This window comes from Budorcas taxicolor, chromosome 20 (genome assembly GCF_023091745.1).
Source record: "Budorcas taxicolor isolate Tak-1 chromosome 20, Takin1.1, whole genome shotgun sequence".
NCBI lineage: Eukaryota > Metazoa > Chordata > Mammalia > Artiodactyla > Bovidae > Budorcas > Budorcas taxicolor.
This window is the reverse complement of record NC_068929.1, coordinates 65,626,444-65,642,208: the sequence shown is the minus strand read 5'-3', so window position 1 is coordinate 65,642,208 and position 15,765 is coordinate 65,626,444. Positions and strand designations below refer to the sequence as shown.

The 15,765-nt window shown below is 49.9% G+C and overlaps 1 protein-coding gene across 1 annotated transcript in view; it reads left to right on the top strand.

The window, feature by feature from the left end:
* The window catches only part of ANKRD33B (ankyrin repeat domain 33B), a 101,975-nt gene that overhangs the window by 53,099 nt on the left and 33,111 nt on the right, over positions 1-15,765 (top strand). Inside the window, exon 2 of the mRNA XM_052659116.1 lies at positions 6,036-6,165. Within this exon, the coding sequence (XP_052515076.1) occupies positions 6,036-6,165 (130 nt within the window). The remainder of the gene's footprint in view (positions 1-6,035; positions 6,166-15,765) is intronic.

Below are 15,765 nucleotides of genomic sequence, written 5' to 3'. Positions count from 1 at the left end.
CCCAGCTAATGATTTTTAATAGTCGTGGAAGTTTCTGTCGAGACTAGAGCTACTACTTCTGTGTTCAGCACCATTTTATCCTGAGCCCTTATATTTCGTTATCTGTGTTTTTTTTTTTTTCTGGTAATCTTCACTTCTAACCTAATGTTATGCTAAGAGTTCCAAGGCCATTCTCAGGAGGGGCCTATGTACATTTGGGGAAGGCTTACCTTAGGGGCTGGAAGTGTTGTGATTCTAGAAAAGACCCTTCTTGTTGGGGTAGAGGAGTGGAGGTGATGATTTGAAAGAATCGAGAACTTCAGGAACCCTGGGGAGCATTTCTCTATTCATTACTTGCCAAAGGGAATTCTTCCTTTTAATCTGGAATTCTTTTCTTTTTTTTTTTTTTTGCTTTTGGCCACACCACCACATGGCTTCCGGGATCTTAGTTCCCAGACTAGGGACTGAACCTGAGCCCTCTGCAGTGAAAGTGTGGCTTCTTAACCACTGGACCGCCAGAGAACTCCCCGAATCTTACCTAAGCGTTGGATGGCAGGATTAGCAAAGGCAGATGTTCTTTAAGATGTTTCTGTAGGACAGGTTTGCAATATATATATATTAAAAAAAAACAAACTTTCAAAATAACTCTTTCCTTTAACCCAGAAATACTACTTCTAAGAATGTCTCTTGAGGAAAATAAGAAATGATACTCACACAGCCTCAGCTCTAGGAATTTTCATGGCAGGTTTGACTCATAATGGAGAAAAATGGAAAACAATCTCGAGTCCAAGAGTAGAAATCCATTAAATTACTAAGATTATGCCATATGTATAATGCCCCACGGCCGCTGGAAACGTTGACACACAAGTACTTTTGTTACCATGTATTTCTGACAAACATACAGCAAATAGTCTTGTGTTTTGGTTTACATTTTTTTTTAAAGTATGTGTGTGATTGTGTGTCTGGACTGAAAACTTTTTTTCTAATCTATATTTTTGGATTCTTTTTCCTGTGGTAAATCTGAACTTCTTATGGAATTATATAAAAAGGAAGTGGCTATATTTTGTACAACATGCCTCATTTGTAAGTCAGGAGGAAATTGTAGAATATTTGAGAAATACTATCATTCAAAGAAGTTCAAGGGGAATCTCACGTCTTCTGGGCCATTGCAGTGAGTCGACAGGTTAGCTGGTGGGACAGAGGTGTTGGTAGCAGTGAACTCTGGTTATCAGAGACACAGAAAGCTTGTAAGTTAGAGCCTGGCTCGGCTGACTTCATGCTCTTTTCTCCTTTAAATTAAATTATTGTGAAACATTTCATCCTATAGATAGAATGACCTGTTTCAAAGAATGCATAAGCAAGAAGAAATGAAATAGCCTTTACTGTAGTCACAGAATTATACAGCTCATTTGGCTGCAGTATGAATGTCAGCATTAAAGAATCAATAGTATTCTTTAAAACTTCAAAAATTGTAATGCTTGACATTTAGTATAGTATATTGGGAGAGCAACTTGGAGCTTTATTGAAATAAGCAGGGGGGTTGCTCACATCCTCTCCCTGTTCCATGAAAAATTACATTATTATTAAAAATCTGGTACAAATAGCAATTACTGAAGCCCGAGGGCCCTAGAGCCCCTGCTCCACAAGGGAAGCCACTGCAGTGAACAGCCTGCGCACTGCCAATGGAGCGGAGTCTCCGCCCACCGCCATTAGAGAGGAGTCCCCGCCCACCGCCACTAGAGAGGAGTCCCCGCCCATCGCCACTGGAGAGGAGTCCCCGCCCACCTCCACTAGAGAGTCCCCACCCATCGCCACTGGAGAGGAGTCCCCGCCCACCTCCACTAGAGAGTCCCCGCCCATCACCACTGGAGAGGAGTCTCCGCCCACTGCCACTAGAGAGGAATCCCCACACACTGCCACTAGAGAGGAGTCCCCGCCCATCGCCACTGGAGAGGAGTCTCTGCCCACCGCCATTAGAGAGGAGTCCCTGCCCACTGCCACTAAAGAGGAGTCCCCGCCCACTGCCATTAGAGAGGAGTCCCCGCCCACCGCCACTGTAGAGGAGTCCCCGCCCACCGCCATTAGAGAGGAGTCCCCGCCCACTGCCACTAGAGAGGAGTCCCTGCCCACCACTGCTAGAGAAAGCCTGTGTGCATCAGCAAAGACCCAGTGTAGCCAAAAAAAAAAAGATAATAATCTGGTAAAAAGAGCTGAGCCACCGTGGGGTTGCCCTAAACTTCAGCTTTGCATCCCCAAGCGCTGGTGGGTGCGACTGGTAAGGCTCAGTTACCTGCTCATTCACTCCTGATTTCTAACTCTGGGGTTTAGTTGTCACTGAATCCATTGTTGCAAAGTGTCTTGATCACCTTTGGCCGATGTAAGGAAACATCATAAAATAGGTCTGTGTGACCCCATGGACCATACCATCCATGAAATTCTCCAGGCCAGAATATTGGAATGAGTAGCCTTTCCCTTCTCCAGGGGATCTTCTCAACCCAGGGATTGAACCCAGGTCTCCTGCATTTCAGGTGGGTTGCTTAGCAGCTGAGCCACAAGGGAAGCCCAACAACAGGAAGCTTAACAACAGGAATTTATTTCTCAGGGTTCTGGAGGCTAGAAATCTGTGGTCAGGGGGCCGGCACGTGGGGCTTTTGTCCTGATCCCGGTGCACAGTGACCACCTGCATCTTCATCTGTCCAGCATCTGCAGGAGTCCCTGTGGGGTTGTTTTTTCTCATGCCAAGCATGTGGGTTTTCTCTGACACCAAATCCAGGTTGTTTTTCTACACTTAATTCTCCAGTTCTCCAACCCCAGCAGGGTGTCCAACAGTTCAATTCTGACGTTATCTGGAGTCAGTGGGGACCCCGTGGGTTCAGGGCTCAGTCCCACAAGGCCGCCCCCACCTCCGATGCGAGTCGCCGGAATCAGGGGCCTCCTCCTGACTGACTGGCTATAAATTTAGGGGTTCCCACAGCCTTTCCTTGGGTTCAGTAATTTGTGAGAACGACTCACAGAACTTGAGAAAGTGCGTTAAGTCCCACTGCGTGTGTGCTCAGTTGCTCAGTTGTGTCTGACTGTGCGACCCCATGGACTGCAGCCCACCAGGCTCTTCTGTCCATGGGATTTCCCAGGCAAGAATACTGGAGTGGGTTGCCATGTCCTCCTCCAGGGGATCTTCCTGACCCAGGGATCAAATATAATTCTCTTGCATCGGCAGGTGGATTCGTTACCACTGAGCCACCAGGGAAGCCCCTTAAGTCCTGTTACTGCTTTATTATAAAGGCTGCAACTCAGGAACAGAAGCACAGATGGAAGAAAAGCGCCAGGTGTGGGCGGAGGGTTGTGGGACTTCCCTACCCTCTCTAGGAGCTCCACCTCCCAGCACCACGGTGTGTTCACCAATGCAGAAGCTCTCTGCACCCTGTTGTTTCAAATGTTATGGGGGTTTCATTAACTGGCATGGTCTGTACAACTGTTGAATCATAGGTGATTGGTCTCAGTTTTCAATCCTTCTCTACTCCACCCCAGAGAGAGGAGTGGGTGTGTGTGGGGTGGGGGGGGGAGCAGTGGAACTAACAGATCAACCCTTCTAAGCTTTCTAGAAACCAGCTCCAACCTGAAGCCACCTGGCATCCGCCCCCACTGTGAGTCATCTCATCAGCACACAAAAACTGCATTCCAAGGGCCTTAGGAGCTGTGTGTGTGGCTGAGGGGAATGAGAACGCCACATCCCTGACCCTCCACTCCAGTCAGTCAGTTCAGTCCCTCAGTCGTGTCCGACTCTTCATGACCCCATGGACTGCAGCATGCCAGGCCTCCCTGTCCATCACCAACTCCTGGAGCTTGCTCAAACTCATGTCCATTGAATTGGTGAGGCCATCCAACCATCTCATCCTCTGTCGTCCCCTTCTCCTCCTGCCTTGAATCTTTCCCAGCATCGGGGTCTTTTCCAATGAGTCAGTTCTTTGCATCCGGCAACCAAAGTATTGGAGCTTCAGCTTCAGCATCAGTCCTTCCAACGAATATTCAGGACTGATTTCCTTTAGGATGGACTGGTTGGATCTCCTTGCAGGCCAAGGGATTCTTGAGAGTCTTCTCAAACACCACAGTTCAAAAGCATCAATTCTTTGGCGTTCAGCTTTCTTTACAGTCCAACTCTCACATCTATACATGGCTACTGGAAAAACCATAGCTTTGACTCAACGGACCTTTGTTGGCAAAGAAATGTCTCTGCTTTTTAACATACTGTCTAGGTTGGTCAAAGCTTTTCTTCCAAGGAGCAACCGTCTTTTAATTTCATGGCTGCAGTCACCATCTGCAGTGATTTTGGAGCCCAGAAAAATGGTCTCTCACTGTTTGCATTGTTTCCCCATCTATTTGCCATGAATTGATGGGACTGGACGCCATGATCTTAGTTTTCTGAGTATTGAGTTTAAGCCAACTTTTTCACTCTCCTCTTTCACTTTCATCAAGAAGCTCTTTAGTTCTTCGTTTTCTGTCATAAGGGTTGGTGTCATCATACCTCAACCATCATATCTGAGGTTACTGATATTTCTCCCGGCACTCTTGATTCCAGCTTGTGCTTCATCCAGCCTGGCATTTCACATGATATACTCTGCATATAAGTTAAATAAGCAGGGTGACCATATACAGGCTCGATGTATTCCTTTCTTGACTGGGAACCAGTCTGTTGTTCTATGTCCAGTTCTCACTGTTGCTTCTTGACCTGCATACAGGTTTCTCAGGAGGCAGGTCAGGGGGTTGGTAGTCCCATCTCTTTAAGAATGTTTCACAGTTTGTTGTGATCCACACAGTCAAAGCCTTTGGCATAGTCAATAAAACAGAAAACTGTTACTACTTGGATAGAAAACTCTGTTGATTTCTACCCAACAGCCAGAATTTAATGCAGGTAATTGACAGTGGCTTCCCTGGTGGCTCAGAGGTTAAAGCGTCTGCCTGGAATGCGGGAGACCTGGGTTCGATCTCTGGGTCGGGAAGATCCTCTGGAGAAGGAAATGGCAACCCACTCCAGTACTCTTGCCTGGAGAATCCCATGGAGGGGGGGAGCCTGGTGGGCTACAGTCCATGCGGTCGCAAAGAGTCAGACACTACTGAGCGACTTCACTTTCACTTTCAATGGACAGTGGACTGCCCCAATCACTCCCCATCTCACTCAGAGCAAACTCTAGTTTTGCCCTGGCCACTGAGACCACCTGTGGTCAGCAACCTGCAGGCTGGTCCCTGGGTGGCCAGACTTGGCCCTCTGTCTGCACCTTCCCCCTCCACGTCCCCTTGGCATCTTCTTCCACCTCCTCTGTCCATATCCATTGTCCCGTCTCAGTGAACCCTCCCCTGCTCCGGGTGCTGAGCCACGTGGACCCTGGACTCACAACCTCCCTGACCCGAGGAGTCTACTTTATAACACATTCATGTCTCAGGTCTGTAGCGGATGCCTTTTCCTCCGGTTAGAATGGAATGCAAATTATCGATACCTGGCAACTCTGCAAGGAAGTAAGAGACGTCCGTTTGGCAGGCTGCCCCGGCTTCTGGAGCTGGATGAGAAATAAATCTGTGTCGAGGTGGGATCATGGTAAAGGCAGGAAATAGTTAAATGCAAGACATTTTATAGATAAATAAATATTTAAGCATAATGAGAGCCAGTGTTTTCATTGTTGACAAAGGGAATTGCATTCACGGCAAGGAAGAAAAACTAGAAAGAACCTAGTGAGGTTGGATTAAAATTAGTTGTTGATATGAATTCGTAGTTTTCAAGATGTATAACTGAAGATGGAAATAAATGTAGATGTAAAAACAAACAACAACAAAGAATGGAATGCAAGTGCCCTGAGGGCAGGGCATACCCAAAAGTGTCTGGGCACGGCGCTCTGCACACATGTGAGAACGGACCATGGCCGGCTGCTCCAGCTGGATGCTGAGAACTGGAACTGGGTCCTTGACCTCTCACTCCTGCTCGTCCCACCCACCGGAATGCTGGCAGGGTCTGCGGTGATGGTGCTCGCTCTGCCCTTCTGACCCACTTCCCTCTTCATTTCTAGACCGGCCTTATTGTCGCCTGCTACCATGGCTTTGTGGATACTGTGGTGGTCTTAGCAGAGTGCCCCCATGTTGATGTCAACTGGCAGGACAGCGAGGGGAACACGGCCCTCATCACGGCTGCCCAGGCAGGTAAGACCCAGCTTCCCTTTCCCTCCCGAGCCCACGAGCTTGGACCAAGGGCCCCAGGCCGTGAGGGCCTGCACTTGACCTCGGCTCCTGAGATTGGTGTCACAAGTGTGCCACTGATCAGAGGTCATGCTTTACTGCTGAGAAGGATAGGAAAGGGTTGAGGGTGGGTGCATTCTGTTTGTGCATTTGGGACAGTGTGTTGCTGAGTCCACGCCCGTACTGCTGTCTGCAGGACAGGACAGTCAGTCCAGAGACATGGAGTTGGGGCAAGGAATAGTGACTTTATTCAGAAAGCCAGAGGACCGAGGAGATGGTGGACTAGGGCCCCTAAAGAACCATCTTACCCGAGTTAGAATTCAGGCTTCATTTTTACTAAAAGGGAGGAGGGGGTGTGTGGCTGGTCGCTGACCAACTTCTCGGTGCTAGAATCCTTTGTTCTTGCGGCTGTCTGGGCAGGTCTGGTCACAAGGTTCTTGTAAATCTCCACCAGGACAATTGTTATTTTCTGCTCTGCCACCCTTAATCTCTATATGAACGGAAATGTGTTCTACTTTTAAAGGTCAGAGCCTTGAGAATGGGCTGTCCTGTACAGTTCAGGCTCGAGGCGGCATTGTCTTACAGGAGGTGGAGATCCTGCATGACTAAGCACAGGCCTTGGGGCACAAGGGCCGTGGGGAAAGGAATAGATCCAGTATGGAGTCAGGTCTGTTCTCTGTTACAAGCGCAGTTCACCCGCTGGTGCAGGACTCAGTGTGGGGCGGGATTAGCTCTACAGCTGCCGGAAGCCTTTAACTGTGAAACCGTACTGGACGCCCAGCTTGCACGTCAGCTCTCCTAGAGCCTAACACCCCACCAGTGCTCGGAGACCCAGGGTCCGAAAGATGCTGGTGAATTCATGAGTGGGAGAGACCCTAGTGACAGTTACTGTATGAAATATGGACACACTTAGGAGGTAACTTTGCACTTTGCCTGGAGATGTAGAGAAAAACCAGGGGCTTCTTGCTGAGAGGGTGTCAGCGTGACAAGGTGGGGCTGTTGGTGAGAGCACCTTGTAAAGAGCAAGCATCCTTCCTGCCCAGGATTTTCGTCTCCAGAGGTGATCCTTACACCAGCATTGCCAAGCGCACCGTGCACAGCTCTCCGATTTTGGAATTGGACTCGGATATGCCTGGTGGCTCAGATGGTTAAGAATCTGGCTGCACTGCAGGAGATCTGGGTTCGATCCCTGGGTGGGGAAGATCCCCTGGAGGAGGGCATGGCAACCCACTCCAGCGTTCTTGCCTGGAGAATCCCCATGGACAGAGGAGCCTGGCGGGCTGCAGTCCATGGGGGTCACAAAGTGTCTGACAGGACTGAGCAACTTAACTCTAACTTTGTGAGACGAACACGAAACTATGCTTGTTCCTTCAGATACACTTTATTTGTAACTGTAGCATTAACTGGGTTTGTAATTGACCGCTTTCAAAATTCTTGGCTTTCAAAATTCTATCTATTGCATCACTCGGGTTCTCAGCTTCCAGCAGAGAAATTGCTTCAGGCTGAGTTAAGAAGAAAGGGAGTTTGTCTATGAAAGGAATGTGGGCTACGATTTAGTGTTGTTGAGAGCTGCTGAGAACTGGAGTCAGGGCCAGGAAGCTGTAGAAAATGCCTGGGCCAGACTGCATGTTGATTCTGGAAAGGGAACTTCTGTGGGGGCCACCCGAGGGGGACCTCGCTATCCTACCCTGCATCACCGACTCCCATGTCTAAGCCTGCCTGAGTGGCTGATCTTGGAGCTTGGGGGAAGCAGAGACTCAGCGTCCTGCCATTTCATCCTTTTAATGGGAAGTCGTCTGTGCACACCTGCTTTTCAATCAAGACGCCTAAGGTGGAAAACCCCCAGAATCAGCCAGGTGTTTCGACTGTGCTCACTCACACCTGTCCGCCTTGTTGCAAGACAGGGCGTGAAGCCTTCCCTCATAAGGAGGCACTCCAGACTCTGAAAGCCCAGGTGCAAAAGAGTAAAAGGATTTTGTGAGAAGCGTTCAGTGACCGAGGCCTTATCACTCATTAACCTCCCATTGACCAAGGACCAAGGCAGGGACCAGGGGTAGTGAAGTGAAGGGCGTTTCTGCCCTGGAGTAATTGTCCAGCTAAATAGCCATCTGATGGGGCTCTGATGGAAGGTGTGTCTGGAGATTTGGGGTGAGAACACCCCACCAGTGCTCGGAGACCCAGGGTCCGAAAGATGCTGGTGAACTCATGAGTGGGAGAGACCCTAGTGACAGTTACTGTATAAAATACGGACACATTAGGAGGGAACTTTGCACTTTGCCTGGAGATGTAGAGAAAAACCAGGGGCTTCTTGCTGAGAGGGTGTCAGCGTGACAAGGCGGGGCTGTTGGTGAGAGCACCTTGCAAAGAGTAAGCATCCTTCCTGCCCAGGATTTTCGTCTCCAGAGGTGATCCTTACACCAGCATTGCCGAGCGCACTGCCTGCCTCTGACCTCTGCAATGCTTTGGGACTGGGGTCATGGAGGAGGGGGCGTGTGCTGGGCATTGCAGAGGTCAGAGGCAGGCAGTGCCTGTTCAGACACCATAAAGCCCGGGGACCCAGAGGGAGCTGGCTTATCTTAGGAAGGGCTAAGGACTGCACGCCTCTAGAATGGGGAAGAAGTGGCCCCATGAGGAAGCAGGACCAGGTGATCAAGGGTCTAGATCCAAGGTGAGGCAATGCACTTGAGTGGCATGAGGCTGGGTGGGTGGTGACAGGGGCGAGATGACCCTGGTGGACACGGAGTCCTTGTCACAGAGCAGAGAAGAAACACAGTCTGTGTGGCAGAAAGCTCAGGTCCAGTGGTTGAGATGGTGGGCCACGGGGGGAGAGGTGGGTCTGGGCTGGCTTTCAGCCCTTCTGGACGGGGGGTGATGCCAACTCAAAGAGGTGTGCATGAAAGGGTAGGTCATAAGGGGACATACGAAAGGAGAAACATCATCTCCACTTGGGTCCCAGGCCTTTGAAATGCTGAGCAATCTAGGTAAGCGGTCTCTGCAGCTGGTGGAGAGTGTGGAGTGCCAGACTCCAGTTCCCACTGGGATTGCCACAGGTTGTCAGGCATCTCTGGGCAGCGGGGCCATGGCATGGACTGGAGCCCGAGTTTCATCCTAGAGTATGAGAAGCAACAGGAAGAAGAGGTTACTTCTTTGCAAGAGCTCTTTGTGTGTGTAGGGGTATTAGTGGTGCCTATGCTATCAATACCCATGAGGCACTTTCTGAATTTTGCCTATTTGAAAATATTTTTATTTTGTAGTCACACAGAAAATAACAACTTGCCGTTTTCCTGTTAAAAAAAAAAAAAAGAACCGTGTTGCAGAGGAGCAATCTGAGTCCAGCCTGATTTTTGTCTTTGTGACACCCTGATGTGTCTTAGACTGTGATGATGCCTGCCCCCCATCCTTGACAAAGCACAGAACCCAACCAACCACCGCCAACAAAAAAAACCCCAAAACAGTCATACTGTGTATTTCCATTCCTTCTCTCTTTGTTTGACTCATGTTAGGCATATTTTTATTTTTGGAAACACTTTCCTGTTACTTCTTTGAACACTGCATCAGCCTTGTTTTGTTTTTTCTTCCCAGGATTCCCTCTTAGGTGTAACTTAGATCCTCCTCTCAAAACTCTCTGTCATTGTTTTTTCTTTTCTCTTCTTTACTCGTAAGATCTTTGGAAATGCTTCACATGACTTCATTAGTTTGTTTTAACACTATTCACTGGGTTGTTGTTGTTCAGTTGCTCAGCCTGTGTCCAGTTTCTTTGCAATCCCATGGACTGCAGCACACCAGGCTTCCCTGTCCTTCACTATCTCCCAGAGTTTGCTCAAACTCATGTAGTTTTTTCTTCATGAGCATACTAATGTCTTAGTCCATTTGGGCTGCTATTAACAAAAATACCACACATTAGGAACTTAAACAGGAGAAATTTAATTCTCACAGTTTTGGAGGCTGGAAGTCCAGGGTCAAGGTGCTGGGCCACTTGGTTCCTGGGGAGGCCTCTCCTCCTGGCTTGCACGTGGCATCTTCCTGCTGTGTCCTCGCATGGCAGAGAGAGGAGATCCAGGGGTCTGGTGTCTCCTCGTGTAAGGACACCAGTCATGTTGGATCAGGGCCCCACCCACATGACCTCATTTAACCTTAAGTTACCTGCACAAAACCTCCGTCTCCAAGTACAGACACAGTGGGGACTGGGGTTTCAACATAGGAATTTGGAGGAATATGAAGTTTGATTACGCAGGGCTCGTGCTTCTCTGACTGGTTTATTTAAGTCAAAGATGACATGGCTAGTGGGAAGCTGCTGTACAGCACAGAGAGCTCAGCTCGGTGCTCTGTGATGACCTAGAGGGGTGGGATGGGGCCTTGTGAGAAGGAGGCTGAAGAGGAAGGGGATATATGTATACATAGAGTTGATTCACTTTGTTGTACAGCAGAAACTAACACTACATTGTAAAGCCATTATCCTCCAATAAAAAAACAATAAATTAAACTGATGATGGTGTAGGTCCTTTCAAGGTTAGAGAGAGGCCCAGCAAAAAGAGAAAAAAAGGGCTCCGTGTGTTTTCCAGGCTCTGCGTCTGAGCCTGGGGTCCAGAGGGAGAAACCCAGGCAGGCTGGGGTCGGTCACCGCAGCTGCTCCCCACCCTGAGCTGCAGGCGTGGGGTGGGGCAGCAGCCTGTGCCATCATGGTTGAATGTCCCCTGCCCCCTGCCTGGTGGTGTCTCTGCAGCCAGCAGGAGCTGGGCGTGGGGGCACCATGGGCTTGGCTCGTGTGCCTGGGGGTTGGAAACGGCATCAGTGGGTCTCCATGCATTTCTGTAGCCCCTCTTTCTCTGGGGACACTGGTGGAGCCCCCTGAGGTCTCATACCTGTACATTACAGGTCAAATACCCGTAATGCCCTGTCCTTGCCTGCAACCTGCTTCTGTCTCCACTGCATTTGACAGAAATTCCTTCCAGGAATTCTGGCCAGTGGATGGTGTTTTTCTGTGGTTTTTAGTACAGATAAGTCTTCTGCCCGTTGCTTCTGTGGGAAGTGGGGACAGGGGGCAGACTCTTGTGTTAATGGACTTCCTGCTCTGCCCTCAAGAGAGCTAGTGGTCCCTGGTGGAGCCTCCCCTCCAAAAAGTTTGGACTGCAGAGCAGCTGGTGGGATGCAGATGGCTGGGGTGTGTTGAAGTGTGTGGGTACCAGCGGTGGGGGTGTGGTGGGGGGTTGGGACTGCGACCCAGGCTGGGTCGTGCCGGAGGAGGCTGGCAACGTGGCGGCTCTCCTGGGTGCTTTCTCCACGCAGCCCTGCTGATGTTCTGATAAGCTGATTGTAAAATATAGTAGATAATGTTTGGAAAATAAAACACAAGCAATTAAACTAAGGGTGAAAATCGCTTAGCTCCTCACTCACAATTCTTGCCGTTTTTACTTTCTGGAGGGAACCATTGTTAATGATTGGACGTGTTGATGGATCCTGTTTATCTTCTTTTAGAAACAAAATGTAATGCATTTCCTCTTGTTCCTGGCTTCCACAGCCCTTGACCTACTTAACTGATTTGTCCATACTGTGTATGGGCTGCCCTCCCCCTTGCACGGTGCCCGCTCCCTCCACTGGGGCCCTGACCCCTGGGACACCCACCCAGGCCTGCAGGGAGCCTCCTGGCTCTGCCCACCAAAGTTTGGCACTGAATTATTTGGGAGCGGGGAAGGGTGGAGTGTGGTTTCTGTTCTATTCAGTTCAGTTCAATCGCTCAGTCGTATCCGACTGTTTGCGACCCTATGGACTGTAGCACGCCAGGCCTCCCTGTCCATCACCAACTCCTGGAGCTTGCTCAATCTCACGTCCATCGAGTTGGTGATGCCACCCAACCGTCTCATCCTCTACCGTGCTATACTTTAAAGAAAACAGTGTTTCCTTCTTTATCTTAATTGCCTCCATGGGAGGACGCGATTTTTCCCTAATATTTTGATACATCTGGGGATGATGACTTGCTGCCCTCTTCCCTGAGAATATCATGACCTCAGAGCACAGAACTTGGTTGTCAGCCTTGAGCTTGTTACTGAACCAAACTTGGGTCCGCTTGCCAGCACACAGTAAAGCCAACCTGCGGACCCTGGGTTGTGGTGAAGGAAAGGGCAGCGTTTATTGCCGGTGCCAAGTAAGGAATCCAGGCAGCTAGTGCTCCAAAGGCTGCAACTCCCCGAAGGCTTTCAGGGAGGGGTTTTTAAAGACAGGATGAGGAAGAGGGGTTTCGGGTGTTTGATCTGCTCGTGGACGTTCTGCTGACTGGCTGGTGGTGAGATAACTGGAAGCGGTCTGGGGTCTCGTGCTTATGGGCAGCATACAGTTAATTTCTTCCACCTGGTGGGGGTTTCAGTATCTGCAAAACAGCTCAGAGGACGTGGCTCAGATTATTACCTGGGGCCCTTGAGAAGGAACTGAAGGTCCTTGACTTTGTTTAATGGCTAAACTATTACTCATTTGTTTTGCTTGACTGTTCTCTTTTATTTCTGCATTTCTCACTACTCTGATTAAATTTAGTCTTTGGAACTTGGGAAGGCCTAGGAGGCTAACGTTTTTTTTTGTACAAACAAGAGGCTGGCAGAGGATGTGGTGGGGGTGGGGGTGTCTGTCCTGGGAAGGCCCCGGAGGATCCTGCTCAGTTACAAGCTGAATCATTGTAACCCATGGATAGATAATCTGTGTTTTAACCCAGATGGCTGGACCCAGTCCCCAGAGCTTTGGATTGTGTAGGTCTGGGACTTCCCAGGTGGCTCAATGGTAAAGAATCCACCTGCCAATGCAGGAGACTCGGGTTCAATCTCTGGGTTGGGAAATCCCCTGAAGCAGAAAATGGCAACCCACTCCAGGATTCTTGCCTGGAAAATCCCATGGACAGAGGAGTCTGACGAGCTGTAGTCTGTGGGGTCAGAAAGAGTCGGAAACGACTTAGCAAATAGCAACAGCGAGGCCTGGGGTGAGACGCGCACGTTTCAGTGAGTTCCCAGGCAAGGCTGGTGCTTCAGGTCTGGGGACCTCACTCTGAGAACTGGAGTGCTACAGGTTTCCATACAGAATGGTGGCCCAGGTGCCTGTCAGCGGGTCTCTGAGCTGGGGCTGGAGTGGTCCACGGAGCCGGGTGAGATGTTATCACAGGGACACAGCCATCACTAGATCACAGCGAGGATAAAGACCAGCAGTTGAGCTTCTGTTCATGACTTTCACGTACTGATCTTTTAACCGAAGAGGCTGTTTGGGATTTTAGTGGATAGAATCAAATGATGCCCCCATTTTAATCCAATTCCATAGCAGTTTTATTTATTTGATGGTTTCTTACTGCCAAAAACATATAGTAATAAATGCTTACATTGAAAAATCACTACAGAAGTATTATTTTAAAAAATCATTAGAAATTTCCTGGACTTCCCTGGTGGTCCAGTGGCTAACACTCTGCACTCCCAGTACAAGGGGGTCTGGGTTCGATCCCCGCTCAGGGAACTGGATCCCACATGCTGCAACTAAGACCTGGTCCATCCAAATAAATAAAATAAATATTTTTAAAAACTGTTTTAAAAAATAAAATAAATGTCCCTTCTCTCCCCAGTTCTCTCATTGACTGGCCATGTTCCAGCTGGTTAGTTTTCCAGAACTCAGTCTCTCCTTTTCAAACACACAGCGTGTGCAAGCACCTTCTATTTACTTGGATGGGGCAGTTCTGTAGAGACTTGACTTTAATTGCTTTCACTCAGCAGATCTAGATCTTTCTGTGTGGACCAGAGCACACGAGATTTGCCTGGTTCCTACAGTGCACACCTCAGTGGTGGTGTGTTCACGGCTGTGTCCCTGGCGTCCAGTAGCTGAGAAAGTCAGTCAACTCTGGCTCATGTTTCCATACAAGATCTTCTTTCAAATCAAATATTTATCTGGCAGTCACTTCAAGTCCAACAACTGTGTTAAGTGCTGGGTCTACAAGGGGCGGGCAAGGGCCCACGTAAGCCTGTCTCCTGAATTTAAAGCCTCATGCTTGAGGGTTTCTGAATGAGCCAATTACAGACAACGCTGGAGTGCAGCCGTTCATGTCGGGGTGGGGGCTGGTGGGATGCGAGGGGGACGGTTTGGAGGGGTGGGGCGCGTGCCTGCCAACATCCTTTGTGGTACAGCAGGGTAGCTGGTGTGCTCAGAGGCTAAACCGAGGAATGGGTAAGGGGTCTGCGAGTGGAGATGGGGCCCGAGGTCAGGGAAGGGTCACCAGGGCGGGGAGCGAGGGGGAGGGCTGCCCCCAGGAGCTGGAGCCTCGGTCATCTTAGCCCCGCGAGCTGAAAGGCAGGCGGGGACCAGAGGCGCGTCCCCTCTTGCACCTTCCACAGGGCCCCTGCCAAGTCACACCTGAGACTTCAGGGCTAAGGGACCCAGTAGGTGTGGTTTGTGGAGGTCAGAGCAGGGCAGAGAAGGAAAGAGAAGAAATGTACACACAGATTCTCAGAACTCAATCGCTTCATCAAAGGACCGGCACATTTTCAACCTGTCCATTTACGGAGCCCCTGCCAAGTGGCTTTCTGTTGTTGGCTGTGCCACAGGGCCTGTGGGATCTTAGTTCCCCGACCAGGGACTGAACAGGCGCCCCCGGCAGTGGAAGTGTGGAGTCTTAACCACTGGACCACCAGGGAAGGCCCTGCCAAGGGGCTTTTAGGAAAAGCTGTACCGGTTTCAGTTTCCCAGCGTGTCCCCCAGGGCTGAGAACGCGTCAGCTCAAATGGACTTCCCTTACTGTTTGCACCTGTGCGTGTGTTAGCGCTTAGTCGTGTCCAACTCTTTGCAACCTAGTGAACTATAGCCTGCCAGGATCCTCTGTCCCTGGGATTCTCCAGGCAAGAATACTGGAGTGGGTTGCCGTTTCCTTCTCCAGGGGATTTTCCCATTCCAGGGATTGAACCCAGGTCTCCCGCATTGCAGGTGGAGTCTTTACCATCTGAGGCACCAGGTGCAATTGCGTTTCTGTGATTTTTACTGGCGCCTAGGATCTGCTCTTGGAGAAGGCAGTGGCATCCCCCTCCAGTACTCTTGCCTGGGAAATCCCATGGACAGAGGAGCCTGGTGGGCTGCAGTCCATGGGGTCACTAAGAGTCGGACACGACTGAGCAACTTCCCTTTCACTTTGCACTTTCATGCATTGGAGAAGGAAATGGCGACCCACTCCAGTGTTCTTGCCTGGAGAATCCCAGGGACGGCAGAGCCTGGTGGGCTGCCATAGAGTGGGATCGCACAGAGTCGGACACGACTGACGTGACTTAGCAGCAGCAGCAGCAGGATCTGCTTTGGCTTTTGGGTGCAGTCTCCTCAGTGTCCAATGAAACAAGCTTCCACAATGAGAAAACGGCCTTCTCTTGCAACATGACCTGTCTGAAGGCAACAGTTGGGGGTGAAGGGTGGTTGCTTCATTTTGTGGCATTGTGTTGTCAGGACCTGGGCCCGGCTTCCCAGAAATAATCTTGACCTTTTCCCTCTGGTCCCAAGGTGGCCTGGCAGCTCCAAGCAGTGTGGCTTCATGTTACAGCATAGGAAGCTTCGGGAAGGAGCAAG